The sequence below is a fragment of the Grampus griseus genome (genome assembly GCF_964374135.1).
Source record: "Grampus griseus genome assembly, chromosome: 16".
Classification (NCBI taxonomy): Eukaryota; Metazoa; Chordata; class Mammalia; order Artiodactyla; family Delphinidae; genus Grampus; species Grampus griseus.
The window spans coordinates 24,945,939-24,967,111 of record NC_139010.1 but is presented as its reverse complement, the minus strand read 5'-3'; the positions used below and the strand labels follow the sequence as shown (position 1 = coordinate 24,967,111).

Below are 21,173 nucleotides of genomic sequence, written 5' to 3'. Positions count from 1 at the left end.
ATAGGTTTTATTCCGCATTCACAGTGGGTTTCTTTATTTTAGCATTTTAAAAAATTGGGTGTTCCACTTGGATATCTCAATTTAAATTTTCCATATAAAAAGTTTTTTTAAAAAAACAAAACTGTCTGCATTTCTAACTTTTCTTTAAAAAACTGGCCTTTCTGTGACAAAAGCCCTGCATCTCAGCATGAGAGCCTCCAGTGGCAGCTGAGCAGTGACCACCTGCTTTGGACAGTGCATGGCCTCTCTGCTTCACAGTCTCAAAATCTGCCCATGACCCTCATTTTCCCTGCCCGTCTGATCTCTGCGAACACCCAAGGCCCACCCTGGCGGCCTGGGATCCCCCCTAGCAGACGGACAGCTCACTAGCCAGTCTCCCCAGCCTGGGATTGGGCATTTTCTCCAGATGATGAATCTCAGGGAAGTCCCTTCAACTCTAAGGCAAGTGAGGCCCCCGGCCGTGCCTGACCCAGGCTCTGAATGTGTCCAAGCCCAGAAGCCACTGGCCATGGGCTCTGGTTTGCCTGTAGGCACCTCAGCACAGGCATGCACAGCTGAGACCAGGCTGAGGCCTGGGATGGACATCATGCCTGCTCAGGCCCATCTCACCACGGAAATCGCTGTCCAGCTGGACTAGGGAGCAGGCAGTGACTTCCCCGAGTCTACCCAGAAAACACCAGGCCCAGGAGAAACTGTCCATCAGACCAGCGCCGGGGGCCCCCACCCCAGTCCCTGCCCCCAGCCCCGGGACTCGGGGACACTCACGATGTTCATGAGGGTGAGGACGTAGTTCTGCACGTGCTCCTTCCCGTGGAAGCGCACCACCGAGTCGTCCACCGCCAGCAGCACCTCCATGCTGTAACTGCCCGGCTTGGCATGTCGCCGCTTCCGCTCTGCTTCTCCCAGCCGGTCCCCCACCAGGCCCAGCAGGTTGGGAAGGTCACCCAGGCCAAAAGCTGGAACCGGGACGGGAAGAAACCGAGGTCAAACCCACATAAGGGACTGTCACCATGACGCCGCCCCCGTCAAGCGTGCCCCTTTCCCTGCCTCTGAAAGCCAAGGCAGCATGAGGGTCTGTGCCATACCAGGTAACTGGTGGGCATGAGCCCTTTCCCTGGCACGAGGACACGGCGAGTCTCTGAGGCAATGAAGAGCAGAGAGGCGAGAAGTGGCCCGGGTTCCAGTCCCTACTCGGTCCCATCTCCCTGTGCATCCTAGCCCAAGCGCCGCTGCTGCTCCAGGCTTCCCTCCCCCGCTGTGACATGGGGAGGGATAATCCTTGATCTCTTGCCCCACAAGCTTGCTGTAAAAATCAAAGGTGGCGCTGGGTGTAAACATCTTAATAAAGGAAAAAAATTGTGATGTTACCGTGGCCTATACGGGGCATTTTAGGGACCCCTGGAGTATGCCCTGTGCCCCTCAAATCCCTCCCAATCACCGCCAGCAACTCCAAATTTCACCATCACAGCTTTGGCCTTTTGGATGAAAGCAAAATATTTACTTCTTTAACCAGCATTTATTAACTTGTATGATATGATTTAAACTTGTATGATTAACTTGTATGACAAGGCTATAATAGGACTGACTAGGGCAGGCTTCCATACCGAGACCCACACCAGGACTGGGGAGCTGGGGAAGGCTTCTGGAGAAGGGCGTATCGGAACTGGCTGGCGGAGAGCAGGAGACAACCCGCTGGAGTGCGGGGAACACAGGGCCCCGAGCAGGGGGAGCTGCGCCTGCAGCATCTATTGTGAGTATAAGGAGACCCCGCCCACTGACCCTCAGGAATGAATCAACGGACACCCGAGTTCTGCCTCTAAGCCTCCATGCACATGGGTACTTCAGGGACTGAAATCAGATCACAGGGCAACAGGGAACCACAGGGCTCCATGTCACTGTTTCTGTTTTCCCTTTGGTTAGTAGTGCTATCGTGCAAAGGAAGGAAAGCACTAGATTTAAGAGTTGGGAAAATGGGGACTTCCCTGGTGATCCAGTGGGTAAGACTCTGCGCTCCCAGTACAGGGGGCCCGGGTTCAATCCCTGGTTGGGGAACTAGATCCTACATGCATGCCACAACTAAGAGTCTGCATGCCACAACTAAGAGTCCGCATGCCGGGATTCCCTGGTGGCGCAGTGGTTAAGAATCCGCCTGCCAATGCAGGGGGCATGGGTTTGAGCCCTGGCCCGGGAAGATCCCACATGCCACAGAGAAACTAAGCCCGTGTGTCACAACTACTGAAGCCCACATGCCTAGAGCCCGTACTCCGCAACAAGAGAAGCCACCGCAATGAGAAGCCCGCGCACCGCGACGAAGAGTAGCCCCCACTCGCCGCAACTAGAGAAAGCCCGCGTGCAGCAACAAAGACCCAAACGCAGCCAAAAATAAATAAATATATGGGAAAAAAAAAAGAGTTGGGAAAATGTATGGCCACTGGCCTAGTGGAGAAACCAGAAATGGGCAGCCGGCCCTCTGAACAATGCAAGGCACAGCCTGGTGAGCAGGGCTCAGGCTGGTGTCCACCCTCCCTGCCCCTGAAGCCAACGCCTCTCTCTCTGCAGGTGACACTGCACCAGAGCTCCTGGTGGCCCTGCTGTCTGAGTCCAACAGTGAGTGCAGCAGCCCAGAGACAAATTCCTGGGAGGGGAGAAGACCCCCAGGAGGGCAGAAGGAGGGGCAAGGGCTCTATCCACGGAGTGAGTACAATCATAACAGCCACTTCCAACACATGAGCAGTGCCCGGAGGTTGCAGCAGTGCAAGTGAAACAGGGAACTTGACCCCTCACAGCTCTCCCTGCCAGGCCTGTCAAAGGGAGGCTCAGAGAGGTTGCCTGACTCATCTCAGGTCGTACAGTAAGTTCACGGCAAAAGGCCAGAATGTAAACCCAGACCTGCCACTCCCCATTATCACACCCTAACCAGCACCCAGGTTTCTCTCTCAACAAAAACAGTAACGGGCATTGGGGAGGGCCTGCTGACATCAGCTATAGACCTTGGAGATGTTCCAGTCACACCCTCTTTCATGGGCCAGATATAGGGAATCCTCAAAGCGAGGAGAGGTGAGGGCAGCAGGTCACTGGGAACGTTCACTGAGCCCACCCAAGAAGCCCCATGAGAATGGAAAGTGCTGCAGCTGCTTTGAAAACCAGTTTGGCAGCTCCCCCGAAAGTTAAACACAGTGTAGCCATAGGACCTAGCAATCCACTCTTAGGTATATATGCAAAAGAACTGAAAACATATGTTCACACAAAACCTTGTACAAGAATGTTCATAGCAGCATTATCATAATAGCGAAAAAATGGAAACAACCCAAATGTCCACCAACAGAAGAACAGATAAACAAAATGTGGTCTCTCCACAGGATGGACTATTACCCTGCCATAAAAAGGAGTAAAGTACTGATACATGCTCCAGCACGGATGAACCCTACATGCTAAGTGAAAGAAGGCCAGTCACAAAGGCCACAGACTGTATGATTCCACATACAGGGGATGTCCAGAAGAGACAAATCTCTAGAGAGAGAAGATCGATTGGTGGTTGCCAGGGGGTTGAGGAGAGGAGAACGGGAGTGACAGCTAATTCATGGGTATCAAGTTTTTTATGGGAGTGATGGAAGTGTTCTAGAATTAGATAATTGTGATGGTCCCACAAAATTGTGAAGAGATATATACAGACTGCCAACAAACACATGGAAGAATGCTCAACATCATTAATCATTAGAGAAATGCAAATCAAAACTACAATGAGATATCATCTCACACCAGTCAGAATGGCCATCATCAAAAAAATCTAGAAACAATAAATGTTGGAGAGGGTGTGGAGAAAAGGGAACACTCTTGCACTGCTGTTGGGAATGTGAATTGGTTCAGCCACTATGGAGAACAGTATGGAGGTTCCTTAAAAAACTACAAATAGAACTACCATATGACCCAGCAATCCCACTACTGGGCATATACCCTGAGAAAACCAAAATTCAAAAAGAGTCATGTACCAAAATGTTCATTGCAGCTCTATTTACAATAGCCCGGAGATGGAAACAACCTAAGTGCCCATCATCGGATGAATGGATAAAGAAGATGTGGCACATATATACAATGGAATATTACTCAGCCATAAAAAGAAACGAAATTGAGCTATTTGTAATGAGGTGGATAGACCTAGAGTCTGTCATACAGAGTGAAGTAAGTCAGAAAGAAAAAGACAAATACCGTATGCTAACACATATATATGGAATTTAAGAAAAAAAAATGTCATGAAGAACCTAGGGGTAAGACAGGAATAAAGACGCAGACCTACTGGAGAACGGACTTGAGGATATGGGGAGGAGGAAGGGTGAGCTGTGACAGGGCGAGAGAGAGTCATGGACATATACACACTAACAAACTTAGTAAGGTAGATAGCTAGTGGGAAGCAGCCGCATGGCACAGGGATATTGGCTCGGTGCTTTGTGACAGCCTGCAGGGGTTGGATAGGGAGGGTGGGAGGGAGGGAGATGCAAGAGGGAAGACATATGGGAACATATGTATATGTATAACTGATTCACTTTGTTATAAAGCAGAAACTAACACACCATTGTAAAGCAGTTATACCCCAATAAAGATGTTAAAAAAAACAAAACAAAACAACAACAAAAACCCAAACTGAATTGTATGTTAAAATGGATTTTCTCTCGATTCAAAAAAGCAGCAGCAGCCTTAAGCCCCAGCCTGGCCAGGGGACGAGCTGCCCTGGCGTCTGGCAGCCCCGGCCCCCAGCCGAGGAGCCAGAACTCTGGCAACAGGCACGTATGTCCTGTTGGCATCCAGGTCCCAGGGACCTGGACAGTGGGAAGGCGGCTACAAAGCAGGACTGAGGAAAGGACAGCATTAGGAGCATAGGAACGTCCAGGGCACAGCCTCCAAGGTCAAACCTCTCATCTTAACTGAGATGTTAAATGGAGACAGCCGCACCCAGAAACACTTCACAAACTGGGCTCAGATGCAAAGCTGGCCTTAAATTAACAGTCACAGGTTTTCAAGGAAGTCCCCTATCACCCTTGTCTTTCTAAGGAAGGACCCACATGGACCAAGGGCACGACACCACCCACAGGCCCACAGGAGGTTCAGCCGGGCAGCCTGATGAAAGGGAGTCAAAGCAGCATTCGGGGCCTGAACCCCACCCTGAGCTCAGCGGTCTCAGCCTCCCAGCCAGTGACCGAGGTGGTGGACTGTGTGGTCGGTTCCAGGCTCACAGCCCTGGAGTAGGACTTCCCCAAGGTCTCTCCCCATAAGGGAGGATTTACGGTCTTTTGATTCAGAACTGGCCTCAGATAAAATTGGAGCCCGAGGGAGACTTGTCATTCCTCCCAGCCATGGTGGTGGGAACGGTCACCACCTGCTCCTGAGACCCTCCCCAGACCCCCGGAGGCTCCGCCCAGTCCCTCAGCTCCCCCCCCACCCCGCCGCCGCCAGGCCTCCACCATCGCAACGTAAGTGCAGCATCACTGCGAGCAACAGGGGGACAGCAGCTGGGGCTTCAGCGGAGGCATTATATGTGGGGACAACTGGTTTCCAGGCATTCCTTCACACTGGGCCCAACCCTGCCAGGGCCCAGGCAGGAGGGTGTGGTCACTCATGGCCAGATTCCACCCAGGGTCTCATGTCTTAGTGGCCAAAGGGGCTTCGAGACAAAGCTCAGTCCGACTATGAAGTCGGCACGGCCCCAGGACCAGCACAGGTTGCATCCACTCCTTCATTCACTTAACCACGCGTCCTGAGTAGGCGTGCAGGCCGGGGTGCAGGCTCTGGTGCTGGTCACTGGGGTGCAGAGACACCCCTCGCAGGGCTCTCACCCTAACATGGCAGCAGTTACCTCAATAACAAGACCGTGATAAGAGCAACCATTCATCAAACACCTACTAGGTGCTAAGCTCCATGCGGGGATTTCTGTACACACTATAATACACACAGCCTTAGAGGTAACAACGATCGCCCCCACTTTACAGATTAGAAAAAGAGGCTCAGAGATGTTAAGTAACTTGTTGGGGTCACACAGTAGACAGTGGTGGAGGTAGGATTTTTAAATGGTCTGTTGGACACAGAGCTGACCCTGGTGGTCTGACCCCAGGCAGTCTCCCTACAAGTGCCCTAAGAACCTCCTTCCCGTGGTTCCCAGGGGCTGAGATGATTTTCGGGGGGGGAAGAGCTAACTGCAGCCATTCCACCTTCTGCCTTGGCAGAGAAACAGCCTTGCAACGCAGCACTGAGCCCCTCAGAGACACTGGAGTCCCAAGGACTACAGTTCAGGGGACTCAAGTACCCTTCTGGGCCCCAACTCCAGCCTGTTATGGTAGCCCCTAAAACCCAGTGGCATTTCTCTGCTAGTGCAGTAGGTCTACATGGCCCAGTCCCATTACACAGCTGAGAAGACTGAGGCCAGGAGTTGAGAAGTTCAGGCCAGAAGTTACCTAAAAACACCCCTGAGGTGTGGACGGAGGTAGAGCTGGGGGCCCCGCCCACAGCCTACCTTCATTGTGAAGGTCCCCGAGAGGCTCTGTCCACGCCTGCTGGATGACTTCCCGGCGGTACACCACGTGCATCCTCCCGCTGGCCTCCGTCTCCTGCTGCCCCCGCTCCAGGGGCTCAATGAAGTAGTCAGTGCTGTCTGTGCGGATGAGGCCCGCCTGAACCAGGGGCACGGCGAGCAGAAGGAAAGAGGGGGAGAGAGAAGAGATGTGAACACACGACAGAACGGGTGAGCGTGTGCGACTGCAAACAAGTGCGACTAAACGAGTACAGACTCTTCCTCTAGGGGCTTGGGGGGCCCTGGGATGCCAGCAGGGACATGGGAGGGGGTGTCAGGGGGCCAAGCAAGGGCTCCCATGCCCACTGCAAGCAGAGCAGATCCACTTCCACTGTGTTGTACACTCACGGGGTTCCATGTAACATTTCATTTAAACAAAGGGTTCCAGTGCTTAAAATGGCAGGTCACTGTCACAGGGACTAGGTACACACACCAAAGCACCCCAAAGTGCTATCACTATCCCGCGGATTTGCCTGCATCTACAGACAGACAAGAAGGGAAAGTCCTATCAGTAAAGGTTAATTATCCCTACCTAAGGTGGGCACTGGACCCCAACTCCAGGACAAAGCGCGGTTATTTCAGATTTAAAGCATGTGCGCATACACACCAGGGAGGGCAGCTCATGTCTGCTGACGATAAATGAGCCAGGACAGTGCCCCAGGAGTGTGCGCTCTGTTTTTACTCTAATTTTTCGCCTGCATCAAAACAGACCCTTAAAAAAAAAAAAAACCAAGTGTTGGCCTTGGAAATGAAAACATAAAAATATAACCTTGGCCAAGCCCAGCCAACATGTTATTAGGTCCCAATGAAGGCAATATTCACAGGGGCCAATGAAACATATAACTGGATGTGTGTGAAGAGACGTGGTACAGGTCCCCTACCTACCACCCACGCATCAGCTCTATAAAGCAGTAAGAGACACCCATCATGGTGCCTGGAAAACAGGAGGCAATCCTTTAAAAATATATACTTGTTGAATTCCTTCACTCATTCGACAAATACCTACGGAGTGCCTACGACATACCAGCCCTGCGCCAGACACTGGGAACGCAGCTGTGAACACAAAGCAGGGAAGGAAGGAGCCATTTTTATAAACCTTCCCCTTTGCATAGGAGCTGCCTCTTTGTAAAGCAGCCGCTACTGTGCGCAACAAAATTCCACCAACTGTCCCACCTCAGCCTGTTCTGAGCTGGCTTCTTAGGGAACCCCCTTCAAGGCTTCCTGAGCACACAACAGCGAACTCCCAGCAGCAGCCCATCTTCTTCCTGTCCCTTCCTGCTATGTCTCTCCATCAAACTGCAAACACCATGTTGGATCAAATCCAGGATGGCCTTCTGCTCCAATCAGGAGGCCAAAAAACGTTCTAGGGAAAATAGCCAGCCTTACCCGAATAAGTTTGGGGCTTCCCAAGGTAACCATTTGATCAGGTGACACTCAATTGTCTGCAAAAGTTCTAGTCTGCTTACTAAAATGACAACGTCAAACTCTATATTAAGCACACGTCCTTTCATTTAAAGCACTTTCCCTTTTTTTTTACTTTTGCACCTGCCATGTGCCCAGGGCAGGGAGAAACAGATAAATAAGGCCCAGCCTTTGGCTGTGAGTTGCTCATTGTCTGGACGGAGGGGCCCACAGAGGAGCAGAGGGTATCCAAATTGTTGGGCTTGGCGCACTGGCGGATATACCTGAGGGACAGGTATCCATCAGGCTCTCGGTTGTAAGGGGCAGAAATTCAACTTGAACCCCTGTGGACCAAAGGGGAGCGTGTTGGCCCCTGGACAAACCATGGCAGGTGCAGGCACTGGAAGTGAGGGGCCCAGTGCCCACGGCTCCCTCTCCACCCTCCTCATGGGCCGCTCTGCATCAGCTTCATTCTCCAGGACAAGGCTATGTTCTTAGAGGCACAGCTCTGCTCTGACACCACAGACAAGCAGGCTTTCCTTGCATAGTCTCATCTGGAACAGCCCAAGGGAGACTGTGGTTGGTCCAGCCTGAGTCACATGGTCACCCTGGGACTGGCAGTCTCCGCTCAACCTCCACGGCCAGCGGCAGGGTAATCAGTGCATCGGAAGAAGGGAGAAACCGACAGGGTAGCAAAAGAAACCTACGTGAGCTGGAAAGGGCACAGCAGGTAGGGGACCCAGGCACAGGTGTGGAAGCAGGAAGGGCAGTGTGGGGCTGGGGAGGCATTCAGGCTCGTGGGCAGAGACTGAGCCAAACCTGCATAAGTGATGGGCCTCTTACCTGCATAAGTGAGAGGCCCAAGTCGAAGGTCCTCTGCCACTGCGGACCCGCAGAGCCTGCCGAAGGAAGCTGTCTTCCAGGGTACATAGGGCTGCAGGATGGGAGGGCCCAGGGCATTCCCCCCAAAGCTACTGCAGCTCGGCTGCCAAGAGAGACTCTCTGCCAAGCCCCACGCCCATCCATCCCATCCCAACTTCTGTACCCCCGTCTGATACCCAAGGGCACTGTTGCCACCCCTCCAAAGCCCCCCTGGACCAAGCAAAGCAAGAGACCCTCACAGCACAAGTCAGACAACCTGTGCTTCATCCAGGCCAAACTCACACAGACCCAGGCTCACTGAGGGCTATAGTTGCTCTGTTTCTCTCTGCCCATCATAGCTCTGCAAACAGCCCGGCAGAGGAGAATTCTCCAGACCAGGGGGCAGGAGACTCCATCCAGCTACCGCCCCCCGCCCCCGACACTGGGTCACTTGATCACAGCCTCCCCCGTTCTGGGACTTGGCTAACCCACTACACAGGAGGATTCTTCAGAATCTGGCATTCCCTGCCACATCACCCACTGGGTCCCTGTGGCCGCCAGACCTCAGTGCCTCATATAAGGGACGCAGGTTCCAGAATGATGCGCACAGCACAGGGCTGGGCTGCAAGGTACTACCTTCCAGCCCACGCCTCCCTTTCAAGATGGCCATGCCTGCCCCAGTCTGAGGCTTCAATACCCTGACAACATCCCCAGTCAGGGGACCTCTGACATTTGCTTGGATGCCTCCAGTGACAGGGAGCTCCCCCTCTCAAGACATAACCTATTCTGGGTGGGGACACTCGTAATGGCTTACTGAGTTGAAACACACTTCTCTACATTCTGCCCTTTAGGAACAGTCTTATTGCCACTGCTATTAATAACAGTACCTGCCACTTATATTTACACATCTTAATTCATCTTTACGACAACCCTATGAGATAGGCACTAATATTAGACTCATCTCGGGCTTCCCTGGTGGCGCAGTGGTTGAGAGTCCGCCTGCCGATGCAGGGGACACGGGTTCATGCCCCGGTCCGGGAAGATCCCACATGCTGCGGAGCGGCTGGGCCCGTGAGCCATGGCCACTGGGCCTGCGCGTCCGGAGCCTGTGCTCCGCAACGGGAGAGGCCACAACAGTGAGAGGCCCGCGTACCGCAAAAAAAAAAAAAAAAAAATTAGACTCATCTCATGGATGAGGAAACAGAGGTTCAGAATGGTTAAGTAACTTGCCCAGAGTCACCCAGCAAGTAAGGGACAGCACTAGAACAACAGCCCAGCTCTGTGTGGCTGTTTGACCTAGGCTCTATTACCTCAGGCCGCTCGGGCCCTGCTCCTGGCCTGGGGGCCCACTTGGAGCATTCTTTCGTAGTCCCGACTGCAAGTCCCTGGGCCTCTGGTCTGGCCTTGCAGAGCAAGCAGGATATTCATTTCCCACCTCTGGACGAAAACATTCGATGGAAGCCAGTCCACCTGCCACCTCTGACGTGAGGATGAGGAGAAATTTCAGCACACAGCCTTAGGGGGTGCAGACCCCTCCCGCCGCCTGGTGACCACCCTCCACGCACACACCAGCTCTCCTCTACCAGCCATGGAAGCCCCGGGATTCCTGGGACTGGACTAGCCCCCATACCCTCAGCCCTCTCCCCAGGGAAGAGTTAAAGGAACCCCTATTTTTCCACCCAGTGAACTGTTTAGGGCAAAGACCCAAGCCCTGTCATATGCAAGGGCTAGGAAGTAAGTTTCAAACCTCTTTGTAACTGCAGATCCCACCAGCCCCACTTCCACCCCACCCCCTCACTGACATCCAGATCAGAACCTCCCTAGTGATCACCCTCATCTATTTAGGGCATCATGTCCAGGCCTTGGCAGTTCTGGGCCACGTCTGGGCTCCCTCTTGGCCTCCGAGACCCTCCTCCTGGAGAAGGGATGGCAAGGCAGGCCCGGCCACCAGATCAGGAGGCGGCCTGGGCCAGTTCCTCCCCGCGGCCCTCCGTTTCCCCGTCTGCACCAGGAGAGGTTTGGCCCGCGCTCCCCTCCAGCGCTGCCCTGGCCAGGAAACCAGGCACCGCTCAGGGCAGACAGCCTGGCAACGGGAACCTTCTGGCTCTCTGCCTCCTCACCAAATTACTCCCGTCTCTCAATTTATGAGATGTTTATATTTCCGACAAGTGGTGGCTAATTTTAAGCACTAAAATCAAATCAAATTTCTGTATAAGAAATCAAGAAAGGGGGAGAAACTAAGTTCTGGTGGAATGGAAAATAAATGTCAGCTGTATCTGTTTTCACCCATAAGTTATTCTTCTGGAAACAGCAGATAAGTAGGAAATATATTCCAGAAAGATCCTTCGTGCAATAAAAATGACAACAAATAGCTGTTTATATCCAATTGAGCCACATACTCTATAGGCCTTCGGGCAATTTCTCCAAATGGAAACCCACCAGAGGGCAAGCCTGGCCGCTCAGCCCTGCTCTAGACCCGTTAATACGACTGCTCCTGAGGACTCTTTCCTGGAAGCTGTGTGGCTGAGGGAGGGGCCTGCTTGAATTTTCCAACACGGCTGTGACACTGTTCTGGTTGCAAAGGTGACAGCTTCTTCTGCGTCTTCATCCAGGGGCCCTCAGGCCGTGCTAGCTAAGGTCTTCCAGTCCAGCTTCCCCTCAGGAAAAAACCCCAAACCCAGAGTGTAATTCCAGAGCACCTGAAGGAGACGGGTGATGACAGCGTAGGTGACTTGCTGCCATAGAACTCACCTGTGTCCTGCCATGGGTCATAACTGAAGAGCTCAGCTGGTTACCAGCAGCTGCCTATCATCAGGGTGAGGTCCCAAATATTTCAGCAGATAACTGAAGTCATACTATTTTGAAATTCGTATGTATGTGGGAATGTGTATATATAAACATGTTTATTCTAAAACTGCATGTACTTGCACGTAAACTGGGAGGCACAGGTAAAACGAGCCAACAAACAGATCTCCAGGGAGGCCAGAGATCGAGATCCCAAAGGACACCTTGGACAGTGCACAAGTCCAGACTTGGACAAGGACAGGGGTCCATCTGTGCCAGCCCGGGTCTGGGAAAGGGGAATCCCGAGCCCCCCTGCTGCCCCCTCAGATTGGCCAACCTTTGTCAAATGCCCAGAAAGAGGGCCCATTTCGAGATGGCGGCTGCAGTGGAGCCAGCTGAGGTGTGGGCCAGGTCTCCCCTTCCTCCTCCTTCCAAGGCCGGCCTATGTGGGGCTCCCCAGCAGGGAAAGAAGCAGAGCAGGCCACCCCCAACCCTACCATCCTGCCACCTCCCAAGGAGAGTGCATTCTCGGGCCTGAACTTGTTCTGGAAATTCCATTACGAGGGTTTGACTGCCAGCTGTGCTGTCTCAGGTTCTAGGCTTCCAGCAAATTCAGATTGAAACTGTTCCACTGGAGGAAACAAAAGTAAACCCAGCAAGTGGAGGCTGGGTGATGCACACCCTGGGAATGGCATGAGAATCAGAAGTGGCTTCCACTAGGCTCGCCCCCAACAGAGCCACCTACTTCTATCCCCAGCCACTGCCAGCCAGGCTGCCTCCGAGATCACATCACCTGTTACAACCTCAGAAACCTTGACTGCGGGTGTCTCCTTCTCTCCCCGCACCATCCTGCTCACCTAACTCTAGCACGCTGGCTCCAGCTACAATTAAACTTCATCAAGACCTCCAACACATGGCCCCACCACTCCACCACTGTCAATCCCCCCTCCAAGTCCTCACTTCTCCTCTCACCACCTTGGACTTCTCGATCCAGACACATAATAGTTCTTGTGCAAACACCCATAACTCTCTCCTGCCTTTCCCTCCATCCTGCTCTCCCAGAGAAGCCTCTGCCCTGGTTCAACCCAAGCCGCCACCCACTCCACGTCTGCACACTGATGGAGAAAATGCACACGGTGCCCACTGGTCTCCCTTGGAATCAGTGTCCAGAGCTCTCACGTGAGCACGATGCAGGCAGGGGACTCTGCAGCACTGCCCTGTTACACCTGTGTTCCCGTTTTCCCATTGGCTTGGACATCTAACACTGGTCCCGCCCCCACCCTCTCCTGTTTTCAAGGAGAAAACAGACACCGTCAGGCAGGGCTCTCCCACCACCACATGAGCTCCCATAGCCATGCCCTGTGCTCAGGACCACCCCCTTCTCACCGCCTCAAGACTTAACTCCTGCAATTAGCATCCCTCTTTCTGGCATCACCAGGCCCTCCCTCTCTCCTGATTCAGTCTCGTTGACATGTATTGATAAGCGCACTTGAGGATCTCCCATATGTGAAATTCCCTCCCAGCCCTGTCCAGCTACTGCCAGGGTCTCTGCTTCCCTCCACAGCAGAAAGAGTTGTCCACACTCACCGCCTGCACCTCCATGCCTCGCCTCTATCCACACCACAGGGGCTTCTAGAACCACCACTTCCTCGAAACTGCTCTCATCACAGTCACCTGTGACCTCATGTGGCCAGAGCCAGAAATCACTTCTTTGTCCCGGTCTCACTCAGCTCCTCCAGCCACACACACACACATGCTCCCTGGGGATTTCTCCTGATCCTATGGGGATTATGTATTTGCAGGTAACTCCAAAATTACATCCTCAGCTCTGACCCCTCCCGAAATTCCATGTAAGACCGTACAACAGTCTCCCTGATAGAGACCCTGGGCTTCCGCTGGGCACCGCAAACTTTAAAGCAGACCTACTCCTCCTCCCCATGCCTCCCCCATCTCAGCAAATGACACTATCTTTTCCCCAGTTACTCAAGCCAAAAACCAAGGGGAGGGGTGGGCCCAGGGATTAGGATTTTTTCAAGTCCTTCCACCTCCCCAGTGGTTCTGTTAAGTCAATTCAACTGAAAGACACACCCAACATAACCTGCAGGGACCAGACCCTCTGTGGGATCATCCTGGGCCATTGCCTCTGATTCACGATGAACGTGAGGTGGCCAGTGCCACCCCACACGCCCCCATAGCCTGAGACCATCGTTCCCTCTCTCAGTAGGTCTTTACGAAGCATCTACTGCGTGCTGGGCTTGGGGGTGGGGGTGGGGTGCAAAAAGATATGAAACCAGCCTCTGCTCTCCTAGTGAGGGACTTGCGTCTAATATAGGTAAAGAACTCTTACCGCTCACTAAGAAGAAGACAACCCAATTTAAAAATGGGGAAAGAATCTAAGTAAACATTTCTCCAGGGAAGATATACAAATGGCCAATAAGCACATGAAAAGGTGCTCAACATCATTAGTCATTAGGGAAATGCAAATCAAAACCACAATGAGATACCCCTCATACCCACAAGGATGGCTAGAATCAAAAACTCAGACACTAACAAGTGTTGACAGGGATGTGGAGAAATTGGAACCCTCATACATTGCTGGTGGGAATGTAAAACGATGCAGCTACTTAGGAAAACAGTCTGGCAGTTCCACAAAATATTAAACAGAGTTTCCATATGAGCCAGCAATTCCACTTGGTATAAACTCAAGAGAAATGAAAACATAAGTCTACATAAAAACCTTTACACAAATGTTCACTGCAGCATTACTTACAGCAGCCAAGAAGTGGAAACAACCCAAATGCCCATCGGCAGATGAATGGATAAACAAAACGTGGTGTATCCTATAATGGAATGTTACTTAGCCATAAAAAAGTAAGAAATGCTGAAAAATACTACAACATAGGTGAATCTTGAAAACATTATGCTAAGTGAAAGAAGCCGGTCACAAAAGGCCACATATTATACAATTCCATTCATTTGAAACTCTAGAATAGGGCAATCTATAGAGACAGAAGATAGATTAGTGGTTGCCGCGGGCTGGAGTAATGGATCCCAGCTGGGGGTGGCGAGAGGGGGTGGAGAGTGGGGGCGGCGATAGCTAAAGGACACAGAGCTTCTTTCTGAGATAGTGAAAATGTTCTAAAATTGAACATGGTGATAATTACACAATTCTGGGCATATAATAAAAATCCACTGAATCGTACACTCTAAATGGGTGACTTACATGGTACGTGAATCTCAATAAAGCCATTAGATGACACACACAGGGAGATAAGCACGGAGATGACACATATGCACAGGAACAAGGGACACACGTGCACCCAGATGACACACACACAGACGACACACAGGCACTCAGACGACACACATGCATGAGGTGCACAGGCGGCCCGCTACCATGGAAGCGTGAGTCAGCACGGCTGGGATGAAAGCCTGCGGACGCTGAGATTCCACATAATTCAAACCTGATGTGGAAGCCCCAAGCCACAGGAGCTCTGCTGGAGGCTGGGCTGCCAAGGCCTGGGCCCAAGCCAAGGGGAGTCTGAAAGCTGATTCACGCCGAGCTGCAGCCTTGGGGACAGGCAGGAGGAAGGAGCCCTCGGAGGATGGAGCCGAGAGCCGCCAGGTTTGTCCTCAAAGGGCAACGCACACCCCACACGGGCGGGCGCAGCAGAAGTCCCAGAAGGCCCTGAGGCTCAGATGAAGCACGGGAAGAGGAGAGCCTCCACCAGCTGGAGGCAGTTACCCTGGATGAATGCTTGCTGTCTCCGCCCACTTCCCAGGGTCATGACCTCTGCAGGCCTCACACCCTGGGAGGTGCTGGGTGAAAGGCTACTGGGGCCTTGGTGGGCCCAGCCCATTTGTAGCAAAGATCCTTCTCCCCGGCATCCTTAAGGGAAAAGTCCTTACCAAGAAAAGACTGATTCACAGGAATTGTAAATGTGAGACAGAACATGGGCAAACCAAAGGATGGTGGAAATGCACCACCTGGGTGTGAACTTGCAGGCAATTTCCTTCTCTTTAAACATTTAGGTGTTTTCTAACTTTTCTATGATTCCCCTATCTGAAAAGGAAACCTGATTCCGCACAGCATGTCTGCCTGCTACAATGAGCAAGAAAAAATTGTATAACAATGACTTTAAAACAAAGTTTAAAAGAAGGAAACAAACCCAATGTAACCCTCCTTTTCTGTCATCCAACCTCCCTGCAAAGTGATGCAGCAGCTACACTTGGGAGTGAAATACCTGGGGCTCTGTCCCAGCCTGGACCCTTCCCAGCTGGGTGACACTCTCCAAGCCTCAGTTTCCATGCCTGAAACGAAATGAAATGATGTAATGAAGGGGACATGCCCCCTGCTGAGGCCTGGCCCACAGCAGGTGTGTGGCCTTTTCCTTTCTTTCCTTCTTCGGACTGGCTCCCCTGGTCCCCCAACTTTTCCGTCAAACACAAAGTAGACTTTTCCAGGAGGCTACAGCAGTGGGTCTTACCCCTAGATGTCCATTAGGGTCACCTGGGGAATCTGCAGACCGACTGACGCCCAGGCCACACCCCAGACAAATGAATCACATCTAGGGAGATGGGGCAGTGGTGGGGCGGTGGGTGGGTGGGGGAGCGGCAAGCATCAGCAGTGTCTCAAAGCTGCCCAGGTGATTCTCACGTGCACCCAGGGCTAGGAACCCCTGGTCTCAATTCTAGAAGCTCCCAAATGGTGTAATGGCACTAAATGGAACGTTTAAGTGATCATTCATGTTTCACAAACAGCAGTATCAGCATCAGGTGTCCGACCAGAATCAGTCGGTCATAATACAGGAAGTGGGCAAGAAAGACAGACAGGGGACAAGAGGACACTGAGTATACACCCAGACCAAGGGGGGGCGGGGAAGGGGAGTCCAGACAGGCCGGGTGACTGCACCCCTCTTACACTGTGTGCATCTCCCCGGGCTGAGCACGACCAAGGATCACCTGGACGACACGTGAGTTGTGCCTTAGGCGCTATCTTAGAACCTAGCCACCGCCTGCCCTTAAGGTGCCACTTCACTGCGAGTGAAGCGTAATTCGCCAAAGTTGCCCTGAGCTGGGTGGGTCCGCGAGGTGGGGAGGGAGGCTGTGATCTACTGGGCGGCCAGTGGCCAGTCAATGTTGTCACAGCCCTCCCAGCTGGGAGCCCACAGTGCAGAGAGTGAGGACATTAACAGCGACATCTCTACGTTGCTCCTGCTGCTGCAGGCGGCGACCGAGTCTGTCCTCTGGCTCTGCGGGGAACAGAGCTGCTTAGATCTTCCTGCAGCTCTGCTTCAGGCTTGGCACATGTTCTTACAGGAAGGGTGCTTGCTTTTTATGACACCCCTCCCTGCCCAGTGGCAGGGGTCCTGGCCCAGCGGCAGGGCGGGGCCTCACATGCAGGTGCTCAGAGAGTCCCCCTGTGCCGCAAGCCCCCACCCTGGAGCCCAGCCAGAGTCAAGGGCAGACCTTGCCAGGCTGGCAGCCACCATTAATTTCCATTCCCTACGCCCAGGAGCCAAGTGGCTCTGAGGCTTCCCCCCTCAGTCACCACCACGGACGGCCCACCAAGCTTGGGCTGGGAGCTCCACCTGGCTCCCTGCTTGGCCCAAAGTCCTGGCAGCAGCGGAGGCTTCAAGACAAGGAGACAGGAAGCAGCCCTCAAACGCCAGGAGGCGGTGTAGCTGCCAGGCCCTGAGCTGGGGAACGGTTCCCCGCCTCTAGGCCTGAACCCTACAGCTCAGAAGCAAGCCAGAGGACAGCGGGGTGGCTCCAGGAAAGGGTGCGGCCGGTCCTACCTGCAGTGGAGGGCTGGCCCCCAGCAGGTCACTTGTCCCAGCCAGGGCTCCCCTCTGATCCATCCTGACATCAGCCTGCCCCCAGAGGGCCCTGCAGAGGCAGGTGAGCACAGGAGAATGGAAAGATGAGTGGACCTAGACGCCTGAACTCCTGTGCCGGGCCCAGGTCTAACCCCACACGGGGGTCCTGACAACATATACCCCTCCAGGCATCGCCGCCCTCCTCTGCACAGTGGGGACAAGCGGACAGAACCACATTAGCTGGAAAGCCACACCTGTGCACGCGGGCCTCCACGCCTGTGCCCTGCGGAGAGCTCTGCGGGATGCCCTTCCAGCCCAGCTCACATGTTACCCCATCACCGCCCCCTCCTCCACGTCCCCAGTGGTTCTGGCGGGTGCTCTATCCCGCCCACATATGTCTGTCTTTCCCTCTTCCAGATGCGAGCTTCTCCACAAGAGGACAAGTACTGATCCACAACACAGGACCAACTTCGGAACAAGGCACCTTCGGCCAACATCCTCAGGTCCAATCCTCCAGAATGAACCCCCTTGGGCATACCACCCTTAATGAGAGTCCTCTCCCACAAAACACGCTGTGGCTTAGGGGACAGCCTCGGGACTGTGAATTATGAGGTGAGAAAATATAAGCACTCAACAAGGCCTCTTTGGGCTGGAGGAGCTAATTCAGAGTGTGGGCTCCTGCCAACCTCAAGGGGCGGAAATTAACTTCTGCTGTGGGGCGGGGTGGCCTGGGGGGACGAATGTTTTCTGGACAGATCAAAGGTATAAATATTTGGCTGGCTTAAAAGCAAAAACTGACAAAGGGCTTCAAGCAAAGCGTGGGGAACAGGGTTTGCATTCAGACCGACCAGGTCCTAACAAACACTCCCACATTCAGAGGTTTCTCTAAAAGGGCCTGATCTACTGCCCCCTCAGCCATGTTATGGCAAGAAGAAGAAAAGGAGAGTGCAGGGTTTTAATGTTCCATGTCAAGTGATGTGTGCATAACGGCAACCCACTGCCCTGCAAAATTCTGAAAATGGATAAAACAGCGGCAATGGCGACTTGGAGCTGAGATGCACCAGAAGGTTTCGTTTGAGCTTCAAATCCTGCTCACTGGGAGGCTGGCATTTGTTTTCTCTGAACAGGTTTCCCAGTCTTCAGGAGGACAACGACACGCAGAAGTTGAGCTGTCCACCCTTGCAGGGGGAGCCTCGCAAACACCTCCACTCGGCACCCAGGCCCAAGGACTCCCAGGACGCCCCCCACGAGGCAACTGATGGACCAATCCCTTCAGTGTTTGCGCTCTGAAGTCGTTGCCATGGCCACCGAGGCCCTGGCCGTTACAGGGTTTAGGACCTCCAGGAACGATTCCCGTCTACTAACTCAGGAGAAGCTGTGTGGGATTGTGGGGGGAGCACGGGACTGGGAGTCAGGGACCTGGACCCCATCGGCCCTGACTGTCGCCCACTGCGTGACCCTGGGTGAGTCTTTTCCCTTCCCTGAGCCTCAGCTTCCTTGTCTGGAAAAGTGAGAAGGGGACCGAGAGGCCCCCAAAGCCTCTTCCGGTCATAGCTGAGTTAGGGTGAACTTTGGCAGTGACGCTGAGCTGAGATTCACTGCCGGAGGTGTTCATAACAGGAGGGTTATTTGTGCTGATACAGAGCTCCCTGGAGCCGCCAGGGATGAGGCAGCCTACAAATATTACTGCTACTGTTCTTCTTATTGTTGTTCTTGTTGTTTCTAAGGCTTTATAGGCAGGAAAAGGCCCACATGCTGAAAACAGAAGGCCGGGCCTGGCGGATGATTTGGGAACTTTCCACTGCAGGGTCCGGGGAATGCGGAAATTCCCCAGGTCCTCACCAAAAGCCCAGCCCTGGGCCTGGACCGCACTGAGGCTGGAAGGCAGGTGGAAGGCAAGCACAGCCCCCACCCCACTCACCAGCCCACGGAGCAGCCCAGAGGCCACCCTCCCTCCAGCCAGCCCGAAGATACCAGGGAAGTAAAATAAAACTAGCCCCTAGACCAGCCCTCCCTGGAATGGGAGGCCGGCTCTGCACGGAAGGAGCGGCAGTGAGGTGATGTCTGGCTTCTATTCCATATCATAAATAAGTTATTAACCCAGAGCAGACAGCAAGGCACAGCCGTGGGGAAACTCGGGAAGTGAAACTGCAAGATCAGACCGCCTCGAAGACTGGAAAACCACCCAGGATCCAGACCCTGGGCCACTCAGACAGAGGACCTGCTGGGATGGGGCCTTCTGGGAAGCAAGAGCACTAGAATGGGCGTCCAGGGGTCTGGAAACAAACCCACTGTGGAACCTGCCTCAGTTTCTATGTTTATTCCAAGAGATCAACAATAATAACAGCAAATGCTACCATTCATTGTTCTGGACACTGTGGCAGCACTTGTAAGTGCCTGATTTCTAATCAACAAAACTACAAGGTAGGAACACCCACTTTACAGATACAGAAACTGAGGCTCAGAGAGGTCGAGCCACTTGCCTAGGGTCAGTATGGGAGAATGATTGCAAAGATGGCTGCAACAATGCCTCCTGTCTCTGCTCCCATGCCTCTTCGAAATGAGGTAGGGTCCATTCCTCCACTCTTGGAAAATCTAGTCTGGCCTCGTGGCTTGCTTTGACCAACAGAATGCACAGAAGCAACATTATGCAACTTCCAAGACTAGAAGATCTTCCTTACGAGATCTTGCAGCTTCCACTTTTACCCTCTTGGAATGCTACCCTGAGACTGCCGTGAAAGAAGCTGGTCTTACCTACTGGAGGGTGTGAGGCCACAGACAGGAGAACTGAGGCTGCCTAGCCAACAGCCAGCACCAATGCCGGATGTGTGAATGAGGTCAGCCTGGACCTTCCAGCCTCACCAACTGTCCAGGCAGCAACCGGCAGAGGAATCACCCAGCCAACCAACAGAATTGTGGAAAGAATATGCCGTTGTTTTAAGTTCAGCAGTTTTAGGCTGGTCTGTTTCACAGCTGTGGATAACTGATACAGTCACTCAGTTTCCCCACACTGCCTATCTCCCCAGGAAAACCTGTGCTCCCGCCTCCTGGGATTTGGTTGGGGTCAAGTCACCACATGCCTGCAGCCCCCAGACCACAGCCCCACAAGCAGGAAGTGACCACGGGGGACATACTCTATGAAGTGTAAGAAGGGCTGTAGGCCACTTTCTACCTAAAGACCCACAGTCACCCTGATGTGGCAGGTCAGAAGCTCCCTTTTTCTCTAAAAAGACAATTTCTTGTTTTCGTTATAGAAACATAAATTCTACAAAGGACTGAGGGCTTCTCAGGGAACTGTGTTACCTGAATAGCAAACGTGATGAAGCAGGTTGCACCCTCGCAGAGGATGCGAGCTCTGGAGACAGAAACTCGCCAGTAAAGGGCACACTGAGGGCAGGAAAGCAAACAGTCTCGCCTCACCCACTGGCTCAGGCCCACGGGGCATGGGTGCCTGGAGCACACACTGGGACACGCACTCGGGGGCAGCGTGCACAGCTGACCTGCTGGGCTTGCCGGGCGTGCAGGAGGCCAAGTGGCACTGCGAGTGCCATGTGTCATCCATCGCTGGCCTAGGAGCAGACAGACAGCCACAGAGAGGAGGACAGGCCCGCTGTCCCTCCCCATCTGACAGAGGTGAGAAGATGCCAACGTGAGCTTTATGCCGCCTCTGAAAGGGAGCCCGCCACGTTCCCTCTCCTGGTCCGTCAGCTCACTCAACATCCACTGAGGGCCTGCCCTGTGGCAGGTGC

The 21,173-nt window shown here is 53.3% G+C and overlaps 1 protein-coding gene across 2 annotated transcripts in view; it reads right to left on the bottom strand.

The window, feature by feature from the left end:
* Positions 1–21,173, bottom strand: part of ADAMTS14 (ADAM metallopeptidase with thrombospondin type 1 motif 14) — a gene marked incomplete at its 5' end in the record, with an annotated part of 90,406 nt that overhangs the window by 59,020 nt on the left and 10,213 nt on the right. For both annotated transcript variants that reach the window (XM_082674188.1, XM_082674187.1), the window contains 2 exons: positions 766–956; positions 6,503–6,659. In XM_082674188.1, the coding sequence (XP_082530314.1) occupies positions 766–956; positions 6,503–6,659 (348 nt within the window). The remainder of the gene's footprint in view (positions 1–765; positions 957–6,502; positions 6,660–21,173) is intronic.